Source organism: Rhineura floridana, chromosome 1, assembly GCF_030035675.1.
Source record: "Rhineura floridana isolate rRhiFlo1 chromosome 1, rRhiFlo1.hap2, whole genome shotgun sequence".
Classification (NCBI taxonomy): Eukaryota; Metazoa; Chordata; class Lepidosauria; order Squamata; family Rhineuridae; genus Rhineura; species Rhineura floridana.
The window spans coordinates 260,391,998-260,404,111 of NC_084480.1; the positions used below are offsets into that span (position 1 = coordinate 260,391,998).

At 42.7% G+C, this 12,114-nt stretch overlaps 1 protein-coding gene across 5 annotated transcripts in view; it reads right to left on the bottom strand.

Annotated features, from left to right (window-relative positions):
- The window catches only part of LOC133371654 (epidermal retinol dehydrogenase 2-like), a 31,676-nt gene extending 20,007 nt beyond the window's left edge, over window positions 1–11,669 (bottom strand). Inside the window, exons 1-3 of one of the 5 annotated variants that reach the window (XM_061599270.1) lie at window positions 11,372–11,669; window positions 8,208–8,636; window positions 5,412–5,543 (exon numbers count right to left, since the gene is read on the bottom strand). In XM_061599270.1, the coding sequence (XP_061455254.1) occupies window positions 5,412–5,543; window positions 8,208–8,528 (453 nt within the window). In that variant the 5' untranslated portion in view covers window positions 8,529–8,636; window positions 11,372–11,669. Of the gene's footprint in view, window positions 1–5,411; window positions 5,544–8,207; window positions 8,637–11,064; window positions 11,150–11,371 lie in introns of those variants that run through there. The other 4 variants (XM_061599253.1, XM_061599244.1, XM_061599261.1 and 1 more) reach the window with 4 other exon arrangements.
- Between the last annotated feature and the right edge of the window lie 445 nt (window positions 11,670–12,114).

The window sequence follows — 12,114 nt, forward strand, 5'->3', positions numbered from 1 at the left end:
AGCAGACTGAACAAATATTTTTCATCAATGGAAGTTATGTCAGGATCTGGTGAATTTACAGTTCTAGTTCAGAATTGCTTTGATCCTTTGTGCTTAAAAGCGATCGAACACATATCCTCTGGAGCTGAAGAGGAGACAATTGGCAATACGTCCCCCCCTCCAATTGTTGAACAGAGGCTACTGGATGGGAAAGATGAACTGTTTGGGAAACTGTGCCTCATGATCACATGACACTCCAAATCATTTACATCAATTAGACTATATTGTTAAGAAATTGGAAAGTTTGGCTGACAGGCAGCTATGTAACCCTACATCTCCCAACATTCCATCACGGGAAGTGCAGGAAGAGATTAATCATGTATCCCCTGTTAGCTCAAAGAAAACAAAGGAAACTAAGGAAATAAGATCTTTCACTCCATCTAGCAGTTTGGTATTGAGACTGTGCAATGTAGTGGTTTATCTATTTCCTTATAGTGGGTCACTCCCTGACTGGGGTTCCACCTTCTGGGCAAAACGACATCTGAAATTATTACTAAGCCTTTCCTCTGAAAATATAACTTAAAATCAATCAAGAGACTTTCTACCAATGGACAATTTCTGAGAATTCTTTTAACTTTAGTTCTCAAAATGAGTCCCAGCTTTGTTTATGAAAAAGGCCAATTAGTCCAAAAAGGGGGGGTCCCTTACCAACATTATGAGGTTACAGCAATAAGAGCTCTGCTTCTTTCTAAAAAAGGGGGCCATGGGGAAGATTTTTCTACCCAAATCTACCACTTGTTCAGATGGAACTCAAGATCTCATTTAGTGGGATGAACCACTTACAGCAGCTATTGGAGGCGCACAGGCCACTTAGAAATATTCTAAGTTGGCTGCCCAATCAGATTTAACACTCAAGTAAGGCAGCCCTGAGGAGCTGTGATTTGGATCCATTGGATTCAGCCAACAGAAGATGAACTGATATCCTCTTTCTCCAAACTCCACTAGAAGGAACAATGTAAAATTATAAATGAATTAGCTAAGCTACAGCAAAAGCTGTGCCAAATACAGCAGCACAGTCCACAAAATATAGGGGGAACAGCTGCTTTTCAAGCTGCTCATGCTGAAGTCATCTCACTTAAATGCATAGTTAAAAAAAGAAGTTAACCCTGGGAAATTCAGACTTATAGATGCTGATTTGCAAACTCAACCTTCTTTGGAATACAGTTCAGTCAGACACAAGTTAGACAGTGTGACCTCTAACCACTGGTTGAGTTATCGAGCTCTAACTCCATCAGAGTTAGGTAATCCTCCATTAGAAACTGGAAATGGCATAGATACCTTGGAAAGGAAAGTTCCTTTTATAAAGAATGGATGTGATTTTTTTAGACAAGACAGGATTTCTGAGCAAGGTGGAGCAGCCAGAGGCCGGGCATTAAATGATCCAGGATAAATACTGCTGTCATGGAACATAGCAGGATGGCATTCAAAACAGCATGACAAACAATATTTGGATTTTATAAACTGTTTTGATGCTATACTTGTACAAGAAACATGGCCTAATGAAACTATATTGCTTAATGGTTATAGATGTTGTTCTCTGGCAGCCACTCCTTCTGTTAAGGGTGGGAGGGCCAGCAGAGGGTTAGCCTGTTTTATTTCAGCTAACATGAAGGTAGTAATAACAGCTTTAACTCCATGTAATCTCTTTGCAGCTGCAGTTTTTACGGTACCTTCTGAAATCTGCCCAATATTGGTTAATGTTTATATACCACCCTGCTCAAGAAAATGTACAGTGGCTAACATTTGGGAAAAATTAGACAATTATATAGATTCTTTGGAATCCCTACATCCTACCGCAGTATTCATCATTGCAGGAGATTTTAGTGCACGAGTGGGAGTCGATGATGTAAATTCATAAACCTACTATAATCAGATATTGGAATCAGATTGTGATAGATTGTGATCTATCCTGATTGTGGTAGCTCTCGACTTTCCAAAGATCATAAATGCAATTATGCACACTCTGTTTGGCCCAACTAGTAAGGCGGAGGGACTTGCTAATACTAAATGGTATGGCAGATGGCGATAAGTACGGAGAATACTTATTACACCAGATTTAGAGGTAGTGTAACTGATTTTATAGCTATCTCATGATTTGTATTTAAGTATGTCATCCGCTTTGAGGTAGGTTCTAGTGTAGAAAGTAGTCATCTACCCTTAATTGCGACATTGGCAGGTCCAATAAATAATAACCTCCAATTGCAATGGCTTGAGGCTAAAGCAAATAAATGATTTGATTTGAAAAATTTGAAAGAAGGGGTGGTGGGGTGAGGAGTGCTGTATACCAACTGCAACGCTTCCTAATTTCCAACTAATAATGCAAACAGTGCAATCCAAACCCACTATCCATTGGGATGAGTGAAGTTTGGAAAAGGTGGATTTTGGACTGTCTGGCTCAGCCAGGACTATACCATTGTAACTCACTCATCCTGGTTCAGCCAGGGATACGCTGGTATAAGTCCTTCAACCCAGCTCAGCCAGGGCCCTTCTGGCTGATCTGATAGACCTTATGCCAACATAACTTACACCAGCAAAAGTCCCAAGAAAGGTGTATGTGTCTCCTGAACACCCTATTCCTAATTCTGTTCAGCTTGGTCATGTCACCTAGGGCCCAATTCTCAAAACTCACGCTCAGACTCACCTGCTGGCTCAGCTATCAGTAGTCCCCACCAGAGGCTCCTGAATGTAGTTTGGAACAGGGTTAACTTACACCAACCTGCTTCTTATAATTAGGATTGCTCGGTTAGGCTGCAATCCTATGCATACTTACATGGGACTAAACTCCACTGAACTCAGTGGGACCTACTTCTGAGAAAACAATTAGGCTGCAATACACATTGAGCATTGCATGTTCTCTTGCTAATATAAATGTTACATGCCTCATGACAAGCTAAATAATCTTTGTCACCATTTCAAAGTGCTTGTTTATTTTATTTTAATTTTTTAACTGTGCTAGAAATCCTTTCAAAGAAAAAGAGAGAAGCATACAGCCTGGCCCAGATTTGAGTCTTATCTTCATTCACTCTTTTGTTTGTTTTTAGTAGCCTCTCACAGTTCAGGTAACTGTTGGAAATGTTAGGACTAGAAATATCTGGTCAAACCTGACCTGTGACTTGCAGATCAAAGAACAAAATCAAACTTAGCCTGCCCAAGCCTGAACAATCTTACTCTCCTCTTTGTTTTTAGTTATATAAAGGCCACTTGAAAATAGTGTTTGACTGCCATTTTTATTTTGATGCAAAGGCAGGCTATAAGCAGCTGCTGCTAGCAAAGAGAGGTGATCCAAAAGTAAACAGCAAATTGCAATTTCCTTTCCCCAGCAGAATTGGGCAGGCAGGGACCCCTCTCTCAGCCAGGAAGCCCCTGAAGCACTCCCACCCCAGCAGCACCTTCTCCTCTGAGCTCTGCCACTTCTGGAAAGGGAGCCACGCAAGGCAGAGAAGCCAGTGGCTGTTCCTACATAGTCTCTTGCTCACCTTCTCTGGAACCTGCAACAGGAAGTAAGAGGGCCATAATGCTATCTAGGAAGAAATCACAAATAGGTGCTTTTATCTGCTCACTCACCCTCCCTCTCTCAGTGATACAGCATAGAGGGTTGATCACAGAAGGATCAGCCACTTCATCCTCTCATTTGCTCACCTGTGTGGAATGGACTGGCCTCTACCTATTAGAGAAAGAGGGCGAGTGAGAAAGGGTAGAAGATGCTCTTTTCTTTTCTCTTTCTCAGCAGCAAAGAATGGGCAACTGAATGATTGCCATTATCCTCTTCCTCTGATAGGTTCCAGTTGTCCCTGTGCCTTTCCTCTGAGCAGTTCAATGGGAACTCATTGGTCCAGCCAGGCCATCCAGAGAGTGGTTGCATACACATCACTTCTTCACATTCAAAGCTCATTCTCTCCCCTTCCCCCAACATTCTGGGAACTGTAGTTTGTTAAACATGCTGAGAATTGTAGCTCAGAGAGGTAAACAGCAGTTCCCAGGATTCTTTCAGGAAGGAGGAAAATGTGCTTTGAATGTGCTTTAAAGGTATGCTTTTCCTTTAAAGCAGCTTCAGAGCAAGCAAAAGGTGGTGGTGGTTACTCCTCCAGGGAATATCAACTGCTTCCACCTGCCCACTTGAGGCTGCTGCTTGGCTACTTTTCCTTCAAAGTTCCTTCAAACTGCATGTGGAAGTGTTAGGTGCACCTTTTAAAAAACGTGCAGTTTGATTCCTGAGTCCCTGCTTTGTAAAGGTAAGATAATTTGTTCCACCGTCCCTCATAAGTGCCTGACTTCCTATATAGCTCCACACTTGTAAACTTTGGGCCGATCATTTAAAGCCTGCCCAAGCCTTATCAGTGCAATCATTTGAATCACTGAGGAATAATGGACTTTTGCCAGAGCAGGGAGGAGCAATTGCCACTGCATTCTTCCCAAGCACTTTTGTGGATTACTGCAGTTTATACTTGCATCTAATCTCATTTTATTTCCCTTGCACCTAGTTCTTCATTATCATGAAGAACTCATCTGCAAGCCTGACCATTTTATTGCTTATCCCCTGCTCCAGATTATTAATCAATATGCTAAGTAGCACTAGTCTACTACAGATTTTGGGGGTACCCCCATTGCTTTGCTCCTTCTATTGAGAAAACTGTCTATTTATACCTATTTTTTGCTATCTATTCTTTAACCCAGTTCCCAATCTGTAATTATTTATTATTTCTATGTGTTCTCCTGTTCACTAAGCACCAGGAGTGCCTTACAAAAACACAACACAAAAACAATGAAATATTTAATTAGCCCTTCTATTAACCTGTGACCAGGTTTACTCAGAAGCCTTGTCAAGGGTCTCAGTTTAAACATTTTGGAAGTCTAAAACATATATAACATATACTGAATCACCCATACCTAGATGCTGAATTCCAAAAAAACTTAGTGAGGCAGCACTTCCCTTTGCCAAAGCTATGTTTATTAATCCTCATGCACTATGTGTTGACTTTAATAATGCTTCTACCAATTACCTGAAAAATGAGTTAGACTGACAGCTCTCTAGTTTTCCAGATTCCTGGGATCCCAGATTGGTGTTGCAGCGACTACTCTCCAATTCTTTGTAACAGGATGGATTTTAATAATGTTGCCTTCCCCGCCCCTCCAGATTTCAGGACGTCACATCTGAAATTATTTTCTTGAGAAAATGCCTTCCTGTTCTGGTAACTTGTTAATCTAGAGTGATTAAGGCTGTTAGGAGGATGCTCAGTGTACATTCTGACAAACACTGGATGCTACATCTATCAATATTATTATAAGGCAAAATTTTACTAAACAAAAGTCAATCCAAATTCAAATGTACTCTCATAGTTACATCACTTATTTTAAATCACAAGTTTTATTACCCAAAAGTGTGCCATTGTGTTCACTTCCATAGTCTTCTCTATCAGTGGGTCTGGAGAATCCAAGAACTTCTTTCCTATTACAATCCCAGCATTGTTAATCACGATGCTAACATCACCAACTTCCTTTTTCACCTAGAACAACCACATCTTATTAGAGTATGTTTCAGCAAATCCTAACAGTTAAAAAGACAGCATCAATGTCAGTAAATGACTCTGCATATAAAGGAATTTGAATGATTCTTCATATTGTCAGTATACTGTTTTCTTGTGTAACAGTTTTTGTAAGAAAGCCTCAGTGTTCTCAGATGTTTCCCCCCTAAACAGCCTTTATATATAAGTTTTTTAAAAATAAGAACAAAACAAAAAGCTTCTTACAGTAAAAACTTCTGCCCGCTCAGGATTAGTATCACTCAAGTGGTTACTTTATTGTCACTATGGCTGTTTTATGAGATGGTATAAAACTGGTATATAACTTACCATTTTTCAAAAATGTGTGTGCATAGATCCACTTTCTCCACTTTAGCAAACAGGGAATTATTTGCAGATGATGAGCACACATGATTGTTTTCTATTGTTTTAAAATGCTTTCATGTTGCTATACGTGCCCTGGTGTTTTCTGACAGGTATATATAAAAGTATATAAATACTTTTATAAATAAATAAAATGTGTATCAGCACTCCTATGCCTATAAAGAAATTGGTGGACAGAGGCAGCATTCAGTGAAACAATGTTCTACAAGAGCTAAGCATGCAAGGCAATAGCAAAGTGCAGTGCTAGATTTTATGTGAGATCTGTATTAAGCAGGATTAATGTGAGATCTGTATTAAGCAGGGTACATGATGGTTTGCATTAGAGAAATGGTGGAGACTGAATCCTTACGCCCACACACATCTCTTTTTACAGCTCACAACCTCTTTTCTCCAGCAGGGTTTCCTCTGAACTCAGAGTCCCAAGGAAGAAAAAAGGGGAGAGGCAGTGTGCTATAGTGGTTAAGGTGCTCGACTACGACCTGGGAGACCAGGGTTTGAATCCCCACACAGCCATGAAGCTCACTGGGTGACCTTGGGCCAGTCACTGCCTTTCAGCCTTAGAGGAAGGCAATGGTAAACCCCCTCTGAATACCGCTTACCATGAAAACCCTATTCATAGGATCTCCATAAGTCGGGATCGACTTGAAGGCAGTCCGTTTCCATTTTGAGAGAGGAAAAAGCATTTATCACAAACACATTCACAGCTATCACTTCTTTGCTTTAAAGAACTTACAGAATGTCAAAGTGACAGGTGTTCTAAATCTGTAGCTAGCTTCTCACAGGTACCCAAGTAAAGCAGACGATTTTTATGCAGCTTGAGAAACATCACTTAATGACAGAGCACATGCTTTGCATGCATTAGGTCCCACAATTTTATTTGTTACATGATTTCTAGACTGCCTTCCTGGGCACAATTCCTTTCTCAAGGCTGTGTACAAAGTTCTGATCAAAACAATCAAGACCACTTGAATTTCCCCTTAAACTTCAGCAGTAGAAATACAACAGCTAGGTTGAAATACCATACACACTTACTGGGAGTAAGTCCCACTGAAGTCAGTGGAGCTTACTTCCAAGAAGACATATATAGGATTGCACTATAAAATGTTCAGTATTTGGTGCCTTTGCTAAGAGGTTCTGGTAGCTGGTGATGCTACACACCTCTACCAGAGACCAAAATGCTGCTCTATGAAAAGACCAGCGGGTGCCAAAATTTCTGGCTTCATGGGCACATCTGCAAACTGGAGAAACTGTTGTGGGCACCACACACAGCACAATCAAGCACACACCACAGCCCGTTCTATTGGCTATGACATAATACTTTCTTCAAGCCTAATTTTGGTGAGTGGAAGGCATTGTGGGTTCTATGTTAGCAACCGCTGCAATAGTCACTACTTGGCTACGTGACCTCATATAAAGCAACTTCTTCATTACACTTTTGATCATTTATCAGGGTATGCCATATCAAAGATAATCTCCCTTAGCACTCTTGATAAAGTGATACGATAATCTCTCCCACACCGATGCTCCCAGGACAACAGGCCCAGGGGAAGTCTCCCTTTTCTCCACCTGCGAATGTCACCTCTTTATGAATTTCTATACAATCCTTGGCTGGAATGGGGGCACTTCTGATGCAATGACAGTGATTAATATGGTTAACAGTTCCAAACACAATGTGGTTGTAGAGGGGAAAATATTCTCTCATCCTATGGAACCTATTTTTTGTAGAACACCCACAAGAAACATAACACTAACTTCTGTCCTATATCATAAGGGTGGTTATAACACCCAAGAAATCAAAGCATTGGTAGCATTAAGACTGATACGTTGACTGCCTTTCCAAAAAGGTGGCTGAACACAATTCTGAATAGAGCTGCACTTGCTATGTTTTCGGCCTTAACTGTAAGTAATTTTTTTAAGGGCGGCAATTACATGTGGCATCCTGCCAAAGTTAAAGCATCTGGAAAAATAACTCTGAAAGAATCTCATTTTTGTTTACCTTCAGTAAGCTGCACCATGTCTTTCAAAGAACTTTCAAAGAAATCAATGGTCTAGGCAGATACAAGATCTGAATTAATCAAAGGGTTGGGCAGCATCAGGTTGACGCAGTGATTTCATACAAATTCAGCTAAGCACAACTTTGCATGAAGCTGTACTTATGGCTGTACCTCACAAAATAGCAACATGCTACAAGAGCATATCTAAATTTTATCTAAATAAGACTAAAATTTATGTGCAATACAATGTCCATTTGCAAGGTATACTTACCTGATCTGAAACTCGATAGATCTCTTGCCTTTTGCTACAGTCACAAGTGTAGTCATGTACTCTCACAGTTCCATTTTTTCTTGCCAGTCTTGCTGTCTCTTTGTTGCCTTCTTGGTTAATATCCCAGAGAACCAAAGTGGCTCCAAGATGAGCAAATTTTAAAGCCATAAGCCTTCCAATTCCACTTCCTGCTCCAGTGATAAGCACTATTTCACCAGCTACGTTCTTCTTCCGCACAGGGATAAATAATAAAAAGAGAGACTCCAGCATCAAATATATTAACAGCCCAATGAATCTGAGTGTTTCCAGGAAGAAGTTCATCTTGGACGAGATTTTTTCCAACTAGCTGCGCAATTAGTACAAAAAATGAGTTAGATCCAACTGCCAAGAATCAATGTCAGATTTTTGAGATGAAGCTGTCTAGGAAAGCTGGAAAAGAGGTAAATTAAAACATTCCATGTAATCAGGACATGATAGTTAAGTAAACATTGCACATTTCATATAATTAGAATAAACACTGTTCAATTTATTTTGGCATCTCAGTTATAATATGTGCAGAGTTTTGGGTCCCTATTGTAGGGATGGGGGACTTGTGGACCCCCAAATGTTGGGCTATAACACCCATCATCCATGACTATTGGCCATGATGGCTGGAGCTAATAGGAGTTAAAGTCCAGCAACATCTGGAGGGTCAGAGGTTCCCAATCCTCCCCATTGGATAAAGCTGGTATATGTTTTAGAATTCTCACAAACATTCTCAATTCTAAGGGAATGAAACAGACAGCATTATATCCTCATTGTCAATCTGCTCTGAATAAAGGTAACAGTCACTTTGGTTAAAAAAACAAAATCATCACCCTGGCTCTCAAGATTGGCTAAGCTGTGTTGGCAAGGTAGGCATTGGTTCTAGGAGGCGAGGAATCTAAAATACAGGGTGGTCAAAGAAAGAAGGCAGCCAGTAGTCCACTGAAAGACAGTGAGAGAGAAGAGTAGGCATAGAAAAAGGGACCTAAGGAAAACTGAGATCAGTGCAATGGGGACTGGGGAATAGCTCACATAGAACCAACGCAGCAGAAGCTGTTATTGGCAGGAACAACAGAAGACAGGACAGAAGCAAGTGTGTGTGTTGGACAGCAAAGAATACTTGGTAAGTTAGGAATGTTAACAGCCAAGACTTTTCCCAGCATAGAAATGTAGAGAAAAGCTGCAGCTGCTCCTTTTTCCTGACTCTCAAGCAGCTTTTAAAGGCTTGAGATGGTAGCCCTGTGTGGCTTCTAGTACAAAGGATTGTGAGCTGGAGAAAGGGCACCCATCTAAAGGAACATGTGACAGAGTGATGCTCTTCTCCCTTCTTCCATTCTGCACCTATTTCTATTTGGATTAGCTCAGATACAAGGTGTGCCCAGTCAAAGAACTGGCAGTGGCACATGACTGGGCCTCAAATTGTGGTATGTTGATGTGCTGTTCTAGCCTGGAGTCTCCCATCCTTAGTCCTGAATATATCTACTTGGAGATGTAAATGTCATTGGTTTCAATGGTATGTACTTCCAAGAAGTCATACTTAGACAGCCAGAGCTGGGCCCTCTGCCCCTGCAGCAGTAAAGTTATGTACTGTTCTGGCTGGGTTTTGAGAACAGAAACTCCCCATCCACCAATATCTGCTGCTACAATCAAGAATGTATTCGTACAGTTCCGTACAAGCTGTCTAAGAGTTGCAATCCAAGCATAATCCTAGGCACAATTTTTGGGGAGAAAGTCTTATTAGACTGTTTCGGTTATTACTGTTGCCTTCTATGGCATGCCAGAAGTTGAGAAAAACTGACTGTCTAACAACCACATTGAGAGCCAGTATGGTGTAGTGGTTAAGGTGTTGGACTACGACCTGGGAGACCTGGGTTTGAATCCCCATATAGCCATGAAGTGCACTGGGTGACCTTGGGCCAGTCACTGGCTCTCAGCCTCATGAAAACCATATTCATAGGGTCACCATAAGTTGGAATTGACTTGAAGGCAGTACATTTACATTTTTTAACACCACATTATGCATCTTCTAGCTACCCACAGCTCACTTCCTTTTCAAGACATACCATCATCTGCATAAGTCTCATGTAGTCATTTCCCCAAACTGGAAAAAAAAATCTACAGAACTATAAAGACAGGTTTCCTTATCCTTCTGTTAGATCTGAGGATCATACTTTTGTCACCAACAGACATGTTCAATCTTATGAAAGTACAGAATATGGTTCAACGTGAAGCACTTTTACAGCACAATCCTAGACCTGTTTAGTTACTTTAAGTCCGACCAAGTAGAGTGGAGATTACTCCACTGCATAGAAGTGCATTCCCAATCCCATCGATTTAAGCAGCCAAGACTTAAAGCATGCACTGAAGTCAAAGGAACTGCTTCACTTTAAAAGGATTCCAGCCGAGTATCCTTAGACATTATATGGCTTCGTTCAGTCAAGTTTTATCAAAGCCTACTTTGCACAAAGAGTACTTTGCCTCTGCGGACTGACCCCCTAGTGTTGATAAGCTCATCTATCTCATAAAAGTAATTCATGAGTGTTGAACCAGACATTCCTGGAATGCCAGTAGTTCACCACTATCCACCCGGGCACGTTGGACAAAATGTCCAACTCACCCTTGCCACGTTTACTCTAGAATTTAGCCCTACAGATTTCAATGCGATTTGCTTCCGTGCAAGTATGCCTGCGTCCTAAATATTCTGTCCTTTGACAGGCGGACAGGAAGACCGTAGCCACCATGCCCTAGAAGTGCCCTGACAAGCCATTTCAGCACAGCTTTCCATGTGTACTTCAAGACGGGAGGAAAAGGTGACGTCAAGAGACAGGGCAACCTTGCGGCCAACGAGAGCTGGAATAGCTTCCGGACGGCTGTCTAGGCACCCAGCCTGCAGCACTGCGTAGAAGACAAGACGAGGCCGTCGTTTCGGCGTTGCGTACACAGCCGCCTCTCTAGTGCCCCAGACTGAGTAGAGAACCCTGAGTGGATAAACAGGAGCCCGAAGCCGCCGCGGCGAGGCGACAACGCCAGTCCACTCAGGTCCCTCGAACCACCAAGCCGGCTCAGTTCTCCCTGCCACCCACAATCCACCGCTCGCCCCCACAATGCGCGCCCCCCGTCGCCCCCCCACTCGGCCATACCGCTTGGAAGTTGTTTGGGCTGCAAGGACTACCTCGGCTCGGAACAAAGCAAGAGCTAATTTCGGGCCTGTGATATAAAAGCCAGCACAAGCGTTTTAGTACTCCGCGGGGGGGAAAGTTCCATCCACTCGTCTCTCTGGCGCCTCCCCTTGGCTCGGTGCGCGTGGACCCAGTGCCTGGCATGTGACAGAGCAGCAGCACCTCCCTCAACGAGCATCGCTTTCCTGGACTGGGGAAGGTAAAATGGAGACGCTGCAGGCAGCCGCCCTCAGCCCATCTCCCTGCATCGGGTCAGCCAAGCTACCTCGGAGGGGTACGGAGAGTCTGAGCGGTTGTTCTGTTGGCGCCGCCTGAGAGCGGAGATGTTCCGCCTGCGCTGTCGCCCCGTTTCCTGTATTGTGAAAAATGGGAAGAAGAAATGGACCCCTTTATGCCTAGAGAGGGCAGAAGCGCTTGAAGATACCCACCAAGCCATCCCGCCCTCGCTTTTAAGAAGCGGGCTTGCCTCCGATGTGGAGAATGCCGGCGAAGGCAAGCTTAGGTTGACTGCTTTTTGCCGGGGAACGGGAGAGAAGGGGGGCGGCATAGGCGCATGTGAGCTTCCCGGAGGCATCTGGCTGGCCATCGTGGGAAGAAAATGCCAGACTAGATGTGTCTTAGGACTGATCCAGTAGGGCTCTCCTTCTGCCCCTGTCTTTAACAGGATAGGATACGCGGTGTCCCACCGAACCCACCTATGTTCA